The following is a 9,620-nucleotide window of genomic DNA, read 5'->3' on the forward strand; positions in this document are numbered from 1 at the left end:
AAAAGGATGAAGGACTAGCTACAGACCAGCAGTGAAATCTGAAACAAACAGAAAAAAGGATTAAAGTCCACATCAAATAAAGACCTCCCACAAATCAATAAGAAAAAGATAAACAGGCCTGGCATGATGACTTACACCTGTAATCCCAGCACTTTCGGAGGTGGAGGTGGGTGGTTCACTTGAGGTCAGGAGTTCTAGACCAGCCTGGCCAACATGGTGAAACCCATCTCTACTAAACATACAAAAATTAGCCAGGTGTGGTGGCGCACGCCTGTAGTCCCAGCTACCTGGGAGGCTGAGGCAGGAGAATTGCTTGAACCCGGGAGGCAGAGGCTACAGTGAGCTGAGATCACAATCATGCCATTGAACTCCAGCCTGGGAGACAGAGCTCCATCTCAAAAAAAAAAAAGAAAGAAAAAGACAAACAACAGAAAAATAGGCCAAGGATAAGTGTAGACAATTTGCAGAAAAATAAATACCAATAAACCAGAAATGAGAGTTGTGCAAGTCAAAAGGTGTCATAATTTTGAACCAAACTGGAACCAAAGAAAATACAAAAACCAAAATCTGGTCATCGCCAGCATCAGAGAGGATGTAGGGAAGTATGTGTTCTCATAGATGCTTGCAGGTATGAATTACAGCCTTTCAGGAGTTATGTACGTGTGTGTGTACGTGTGTATGTATTTGAGCCAGGGTCTCGCTCTGCTGCCCAGGGTAGATCTGTTGCAGGGGCATGATCATGGCTTACTGCAGCCTTGACCTCCTGGGCTCAAGAGATTTTCCCACCTCAGCCTTTCAAGAAGCTGAGGCTACAGGAGTGGGCAACCATACCCAGCTAATTTTTTAATTTTTTTGTAGAGATGGGGTCTCCCAATGTTGCCCAGCCTGGTCTCGAACTCCTGGACTCAAGTGATCCTCCTGCCTCAACCTCCCAAAGTGCTGGCATTACCTGGGTGAGTCACCATGCCCGGCCTCAGTATCTTTAAAAACATAAAGGGACACTCTTTGACTAGGAATGTATCCCATAAAAACACTTATACACATGCAGAGACACACGAGCACGCATGCCTTGTAATAGCAATGAAGTCTGGAAAAACTCCTCAGTCAGGTAAATGCCATAAAGTGCACCTGTGTACCATGAAATGGCAACTGGCTTTTAACAAGAGCAAAGATATAAAAATAAAAGCACAAAGTAGGGTGTGGTAGCACACGCCTGCAGTCCCAGCTACTCAGGAGGCTGAGGCAGGAGGATCCTTTGAAGAGTTGGAGGCCAGCCTGGACAGTAGTGAGAAAAAATAAAATTAAATACTAATAATAATAATAAAATAGGCTGAGCACAGTGGCTCATGCCTATAATCCGAACACTTTGGGAGGCTGAGGTGGGAGGATCACTTGATGCCAGGAGTTCAAGACCAGCCTGGACAGCAAAGCAAGACACCTGTCTCCACAACAAATTTTTTAAAATTAGCCAGGCAGACAGGACACAGTGGCTCACGCCTGTAATCTCAGCACTTTGGGAGGCCAAGGCAAGCAGATCACTTGAAGTCAGGAGTTCGAGACCAGCCTGGCCAACATGGCAAAACCCCATCTCTACTAAAAATACAAAAATTAGCCAGGCATGGTGGCAGACACCTGCAGTCACAGCTACTGAGGCACAAGAATTGCTTGAACCAGGAAGGCAGAGGTTACGGTGAGCTGAGATCTTATCTTTAAAAAAAAAAAAGAAGAAGAAGAAGAAGGAACCAGGTGCTTCAGGGTGAGGGAGGGCACAGAAGGAGTGCCTCAGAAGAGGCACTCTCAATCCCTAGCAGTCCAGAGGCCTCAGGATCCTGCAGGAAGAAAAATGTAAAGCCCCGTGCTAGGAGAGACCATGGAGATTGGAATCAGCTCGTTCAGTTTTATAAAAAAAAAAAGGAAACTGAGGCCCCAAGGCCCCACAGGGAGGAGGGAGGGGGCTCTGAGCCCTGCGGAGCCCTGGATACCTGCAATGGGGTGGAGTGGAGCCTGAGCCACCCCCAACAGGCACATTCTTAGGAGAGGAGCCGTTATCATATCCTTGAAGGGGCCCTTGAGGCTAAAAGGGGCCCACAAAGGCTAAAAACCACTTTCCTCCTTGAGTGGACCTTCACCTCGGTTTAACCACCAGGAAAATTGCATTAAGGCCAGGCACAGCGGCTCACACCTGCAATCCCAACACTTTGGGAGGCTGAGGCGAGAGGATGGCTTAAGCCCAGGAGTTCAAGGCCAGCCTGGGCTACACAGTGAAACCCTGTCTCTATAAAAAATAAAATTAGCTGGGCACACCTGTGGTCCTAACTACTTGCGGGCTGAGGTGAAAAGATTGCTTTAGCCCAGGAGCTAGAGGCTGCGGCGAGCAGTCACTGTGTTCCAGCCTGGGCAACAGAGCAAGACTCAAAAAAACAATTAAATCTCAAAAAACATTACATTAAGGCAAACTAAAATCAGATGTTTAAAACAACAACAAAAAAAAAATATATATATATATATACACACATATATATATATATAAAATTAAATATACTCCAATAAAGCAAATAAGAAAATACCCAGAAAGAACAATCCCCCCACTCCCAAGACAACTTCCCAGGGGGTCTATAGCAGGATACCCCAAGCACAAGGGACAGAGAACAGTGTCCCTGTGGCAGAACCTCCAGCCCATGAGGCTCAATCAGAAAATGAGGCTCCTGGCACACTGAGAGCAAGAGGCACAGCAGCCACGGCTCTGGCACACGAGGAGCCAGGCCACCAAAGCCAACTGCCCCCTACAGAGCGTCAGGCAAACCAGGACAAACTGGAAACCAGAGACTGGGGCCGGAGCACAGGGACCACAACACAGGGCTTGGGAATGAGCAGGGACCTCGGAGCGCCACTCGGGTGCATACGAGCTGCCCGTCTGCACATGCTCCTGCATGGCTTAGGGGCACAGGGACACCTCACCCTCAACCCAGGAGGGCAACCCTCCCACTTACCCAGGTGGGGCAAGAAAGGATAGTGCCAGCATCCATCTCGGCTCTTAACTCAGAGCTCTGGGCAACCAGCACAGAGCTCAGACCCCAAACATCTTCACCCACCTCCTGGTCCCCGCCTAGACAAGAGTGCTGGGGACTGGCTCTCAGTCACACCTTCGGGGGCCTCTTCAAAGGACACTGAATGCCCCAGGGCAGGAGCTCTTGGCCCTCAGCTCCCTCGCCCCGGACCCCACCAGCACATCCAAGGTGGACAACATCGTCCCAATTTTGCAAATGAGGAAACTGAGGCTGAGGGCCAGCACATGGCTCTCTAGAGCTGAAGAGAATGCAGAGAGCAGCCGGAGCCAGCCGGTGGGTCCCTGGGGCAGGCTGGTCGCAAGCCACAGCTGCCTCCGCCTGTCACACTTGGGCCGCTGCCCCCAGGACAGCCCTGCAGAGAGGCCTGGCATGAAGCCCACACCCTGCTGCTTCCTGAACAAATAAGTGAACGGGGCCACCAAGCCAACGAGCTGGATGTAGCCCCAGCTCCCGCCAGGGCCTCCCCAACGGACTCCCCATTTGGAGATCACATTAAGTGTCCTTGAGGCCTCACAAACCACAAATGTCCAGCTGTCTCACGGCTTCTGTAACCTGAACTTGGCCCTTACTCTTACCCTCCCAGCACTCCTCTCAGGGCCCAGGCCTCTCCTCTGAGAGGCCAGCACTGACTCCCCAGCTCATCCCCAACACCTGGCTCATTCCTGAATCTCAGCAGGAAAGTCTCAGGCCAGAGTCTTCCACTGGTCACCTCCAACAGGATGCATGTGCCTGGCTCAAGCTGCTGGAAGAAGCAACCAACCACGATCAATCCAATCCGTGGATGAACTGACAAATAGAATGTGGTCCCTCCGTACAGTGGAATATTATTCAGCCACAAAAAGGGCTGAAACAGGCCGGGCGCAGTAATCCCAGCACTTTGCGAGGCCAAGGTGGGCGGATCACTTGAGGTCAGGAGTTCAAGACCATCCTGGCCAACTTGGTGAAACCCTGTCTCTACTAAAAACACAAAAATTAGCCCGGCGTGGTGGCGGGGGCGGTGATTGGAATCCAAGCTACTCAGGAGGCTGAGGCAGGAGAATGGCTTAAACCCAGGAGGTGGAAGTTGCAGTGAGACAAGATGGCACCACTGCACTCCAGCCTGGGTGACAGAGCGAGACTCCCTCTTTAAGAAAAAAAAAAAGGGGCTGAAACACCCATAGGTGGTACTATTTGGATAATCCCCGAAAACGTTACAGTAACCAAGGAAGTCAGCCATGAAAGACGACAGACATCAACAGAGGACGTATCATTTGAGACCATTCATACAAAACACCCCAAACAGGCAGAGCCATAGAGGCAGAAAGCAGACTGGAGATCACTAGGGCATCGGGGGAGAGGGAATGGGAAGTCACTGTGTAATGGGTATGGGTTTAATTCTGGGGTGATGGAAACGTCTCATAACTTGATAGAAGAGATGGTTGTAAACATTGTGAGTATACTAAATACCTGCCTTGTAGTCTTTAATTTTATATTATGTAACTTTCATCTCAATTAAAAAAAAAAAATCAACTCCACCTTTCACCTAGGAAAGATCCGGCTTTGGCGTGCATTCCCTATCTCTCCTGCCTAAAGCCTTCCAGAAGCTTCCACTACCTTCTGGATCACAACCAGACACCACAGCATGATCTGGCCTCTAAGGACCTCTCACAGGACACCCCAAGGCTGAAAGCACACCCTGGGCCCACCTCTGCAGGGCTACACAGCTTGTTTCCCCGTCCTCCCCTCTACATGGGACGACGCCCTGACCTCGGGGGCCAGGCATTATCTGCCATTCTGCCGCATCCAACCCCAGCACTTCACACGGTAGCAGACACCAAAGCAAAACAGCAACAACATTACACAGGGCCAGGTGCACGTTAACCCACTGAATTCATGGTAGGAAGGATTCTTATCCCCATTTTATAGGTGAGAAAACTGAGGTACGCAAAGGTAACATCAGCTTCCCAGGCTTCCCAGCACAGCAAGTGGCCAGGCTGGGATCAGACCTTTGACACCGGGGCTCTGTCCACAGTGCTAACTACTCCGGCCCCCCGGGGGCTGCAGCAGTGAGTGAGTCAGTCAGTAGACTGGATGTCCAAGGTCACACAGGAAAAATCCAACTATTGCAATAACAGCCTCTAGACTGGCCGGGGCCAGCAAGATCAAGGACTCTGACACCCAGCTGCACTCACTGCAGTTCTGCGGCCAGTCCCAGGGCCTGTCCCGCACCTGGGCTGGGAATGGGGCTAAAGGTCTCACACAGGGCACTTACGGCTCCACACAGCCTAGGAGGGGAGCGGGGCGAGATGACAGAAACGAAGTATGGTGTCTGAAGTCAAACAGCTACCAAGCATGTAAACCCAGCTGGGTCTGACCCCCAAAACCCCCTCAGCCCTGCCACCGGTCGCTGCAAGGGAGAAAGCAACTGGGAGGCCTCACCTGCCTGCACCCCCACCCCCCACCCCTGTGTGTGAGTTCTACTAAATGCCTGAGCAGTGACACAGCACGGCTGAAATTAAACGGGTTCCAAAAACGACAGGAAGCACGAGGTGGATCTCCCCAGAAAAGTGCTGAACAAATGTTGGATCGAGTTCACCGCGGAATTTCTTGGAAAGGAACAGGGGAGTTAAACGCAGGGGGCCCTGCTTTGGAGGGGATTCTCAGGGCGCTCCACAAGGCACTCCGTTAACCCCACTCAGCCCTACTGGGCCCTCCCAGAGGGCTGGGTCTTGGCCTTGGGCATCGACAGGAGGCGCCTCCCAGGGGAGAGGGGGTGCCTGCTAGACAGGCCGGCCCTGGAACAAGCACTCAGGTCCGGGAAGAGAGAGGCCTAGGGCTTGGGAGCTGGGGAAGTTCTCAGCACTGGGGCCACTAGAACAAAGCCATTTCCTTGGGTTCACAGCTTCAAATTGCAACAGGAAGCAATCAGGAAAAATAATCTGCTGCCCACTTACTGGCTTCACTGGGGACCGAGATACAGATTTTCTGTAACTCACACAGAAAATCAGGGACACAACATACAACGGTTCTGCAGAAAGATTCCTCCCTTGTCTTCCATTTTAGGATGGGATCACCACATTCGCTGGGGCTCCCAGGCCTTGCGCCTAATGTTAAAATAATCAACTCTATTTTTGCCTCACACACAACTGAACTCCACAGCTGTAATTCTTTCTACTTAGGGGCCCGAACCACATGGACGACAGGCATTTGATTCCAGCAACATGACCCCAAAACGTGCACAAAACCCAAAACTGCAATGAGGTGAAAGGCAACGTGGTCGGCTAAGAACCCTCCTCACACACACACACTTTAAAACAGCTTCCCCAAAATCCCTTTTGACTCCTTGATCCAGGCATTTCCGGAAAAAGGAGAGGCGCTGGCCTGTGCTCCCTAGATACTGTCACTGTTTTGTCTTCACCTTGTTTTGCTAACTCCAGACATGGCCCCAAAATGTAAACACGCTCCTGAGGCAGATTTGGGGTGAAACTGTCCACAGAATCTCCAGGCTTGGGCCAGAGGCAGGACGACTTGAAGCAAACGCCAGGCTCCTCCTGTTCCCCACTGCCCCCCACACCTCCAGGCAAAGGCTGCAGCCTGGGGGATAAGGCTACAGGGCCACCCCGCTGCACCATCCACCATGGAAATACTCAGGGAGACAGCTGTTTGCCTTAAGGAGGCCCAGACAAAGGGGCCCGAGGTCCTCCCGCTGAACTGCCGCAGACAGAACAGGAGCCCCGGCGCGCACAGGCACTAGCGTCTGTGCCACTTGGCCGGCCATACTCCAGAAAAACAAAACACGCACATCCGAAGAGAATGATTTAGGTAGCAAGAGGCTTGCTTCAAAAACCACATGGCAATCTCCAAATTAAAAGAACAAGTGTAGCGTTTCACAACTGCTGAAGTTTCCTGAGTCCTCCTGACCTCAAACTCCACCCCTTGGGAAACACCAAAAGTTGGAGAGAAAGTTCCCCGGCCCTACCTCTCCCCACGGGCGTGTACCACTGAGGCACGAGCCTGCCTCCCCACCGCCCCGCGCAGCCGACCCGGGGAAGGACGCCATCTGGGGCCCCGGCGGCCACACGGGGCGTTCGGGGTCGCCCGGGCACCTGGCAGGTGTCAGTCCGCCCGGAAACCCGCAGCCACGCGGCTCACGGGGGGCAGCGCCACCGGCCAGGCCGCCCCGCGCCCGGACTCAGAACTTTCTCGCGGCAACTTCAGCCGGTCCTCGCAGCACGCGGGCCGGTCGCGCGGCCGCGAGAAACGGGCTTTCGCGAAACGGCTCCCCGGGCCAGGCCTGCCTCCGGGCCCCAGGTCCCCGCTCGGTGCCCGGCCCGGGCTCGGCTCGCGGCTTCTTCCCGCGGGCGGGGCAGGTGAGGACCCGCCCGCGCCGCACCTGGCGGAGCCGGCGCCGCCCGCGCGCCCTCCTCACCGGCCCGGGACGCGGCGTCCCCGGGAAGGGCCCGGGCGGGGAGACAAAGGGCCCGCGCGCGGCGGGGACTCCGGGGACGGTGGGGGGTCCCCGGCGCGCGCCCCGACTCGCTAAGCGGCTTCCGAGGCGGCGGCGGCGGCGCCCGCGCACTTGGCCATTGTCCGAGCGGCCCGCCGCCCCCGGCCGGCCCGCGCCCACCTACCCGCGGCGGGGGCCGGGCAGCCGCACAGCACCAGCACCAGCAGCAGCAGCAGCAGCGGCCACGGCGGCCGGGGCGGCGCTGCCTCCATGTTGTCCGGCGGCCGGACGAGCCCGCGCCGCGCTCACTCGGGCTCCATGGCGCGGCGGCGGCGGCTCCGGCTCCTCGCGCGGCTCCCGGCGCCTCCGCCTCCCCCCTCGGGCGCCGCAGACCAGGACGACTGGGAGGAGGAGGGAGCAGGGCGCGCGGGAGCGGAAGCCGCGCCGCGTCTCCGCCCCCCGCCGCCGCCCGCGCCCCCCGCGCCGGCCGCGCCCTCCCGCGGGCGCCCCCCGGAGCCGGCCGGCGGCCCTGGCGGCCCCAGCGGCCCAGGTCCCCGCGGCCCCTCCCCGCGCTGCCCGCCCTGCCCTGGGGGCGCCGCCGGGAGGCTCGGCGCGCGGCTGGGGCGCGGGTTTCCGCCCTGCGGGGTTGGCCCGGCGGCTGACCCGGCCGGAGACAGATATTCCACCTGTGGAGCCTTTATGAGTGGGGAAACTGAGGCAGGGCGGGGTTGCCCAAGGGCACACAGCGAGGCAGTTTTAGGGAGGGACGCCTGGGGCTCCATGGGGCGCCCCGACACTCGTTCTCACCTGTGGAGGGCAGAGGAGGGGACAGGACAGAAGGGCATGAAGCTGGCCGGCCGGGAGTGGAGGTGGGTTTGAGGTTTTGCTTTAAACTAAATGTGTGCCCTCTGCCTTAGTTATGAACTAAGACACGAAGCCTGCGAAACACACACGCTCCTCTAAAAGTGCCTCTAGGCTGATGGAAGAAAGTCCCGCCAGGCTCCCGGTCGCCACCTTTGAGTCCTTCAACAAGCAGGCCAGGGCCTGGGGCCTACTGCCCAGCGCGTCAGCTCAGCCACCGAACCCTCCAGTCATAAGAGGGGCTGGGAGGGGAAGCACCTCACCCAGGCACAGCCCGGAGGGGGCACGGAAGGGGCTCTGGAACCAACAAGCCCAAGTTTGAGCTCCCGGTCTACTTCCTAGAACGACTGTGCCCTTGGCGGGTCTAAATAGAACGACTCTGGGCACTCCTTCCTCCCTTGTAAAGCGAGGACAGCAACACGCACCTTGCAGGTTCAGAAAGAGCCTGCAGTACCTCACGGAACTGGGCGCTCCCGAACTTCTGCGTTCTTCCAGATTTGTGACAACTTTGCCCGGCTGGCGTCAGGCCGAACGCCTCTGCCGTCATGGGGTTTATATTCTAGGAAGGCAGGCCAGCAAAAACAAGAAGGCAGAAAATTAAAACAACAAAAGCCGCATTGACAGACCGTGGGGAATGCCGTGGAAAACGAAGGGGTGCTTGGCTGTAGTGTCTGGGGAAACTCTGGTTTAAGGAAGTAAGGATGCTTGAGCCGCCACCAAGGAGCAGCCTTCTGGCGAGAGGGCAGTTCAGGAAGAGCAGACATCAATGGAAGAGGCGCTGGGGCAGTGGCAGCCTGGTCGCTGGACTCAGAGGAGGAACGACATCAGGCCACGAGCTGGAGCTGGAGGTGGAAGGTGCAGGAGAGGCCTGCTGGGGCAGGCATATGCCAGACCTCAGACAGGGAAGAGGAGTCAAGAACCCCACGCTGGGCTTCGTGGCTCACACCTGTAATCCCAGCACTTTGGGAGGCCAAGGCAGACTCATCAAGAGGTCAGGAGTTCGAGACCAGCCTGGCCAACATGGTGAAACCCCGTCTTCACTAAAAATAAAAAAGTTAGCTGATCATGTTGGCGCACAACTGCAATCCCAACTACTCAGGAGGCTGAGACAGGAGAATTGCTTGAACTTGGGAGATGGAGGTTGCCGTGAGCCGAGATCACACCACTGCACTCCAACCTGGGCAACAGAGCAAGACTCCGTCTCAAAAAAAAACAAAACAAACAAAAAATTCTACCCCATGAGCAGTGGGCAGCTGGACTAGGAT

At 55.8% G+C, this 9,620-nt stretch overlaps 1 protein-coding gene across 1 annotated transcript in view; it reads right to left on the bottom strand.

Annotated features, from left to right (window-relative positions):
- The window catches only part of LRP5 (LDL receptor related protein 5), a 133,509-nt gene extending 125,634 nt beyond the window's left edge, over window positions 1-7,875 (bottom strand). The window contains exon 1 of the mRNA XM_017536942.2: window positions 7,679-7,875. Coding sequence (XP_017392431.1) covers window positions 7,679-7,766 — 88 coding nt within the window. The 5' untranslated portion in view covers window positions 7,767-7,875. The remainder of the gene's footprint in view (window positions 1-7,678) is intronic.
- Between the last annotated feature and the right edge of the window lie 1,745 nt (window positions 7,876-9,620).

The sequence above is a fragment of the Cebus imitator genome, unplaced genomic scaffold (assembly GCF_001604975.1).
Source record: "Cebus imitator isolate Cc_AM_T3 unplaced genomic scaffold, Cebus_imitator-1.0 Scaffold102, whole genome shotgun sequence".
Classification (NCBI taxonomy): domain Eukaryota; kingdom Metazoa; phylum Chordata; class Mammalia; order Primates; family Cebidae; genus Cebus; species Cebus imitator.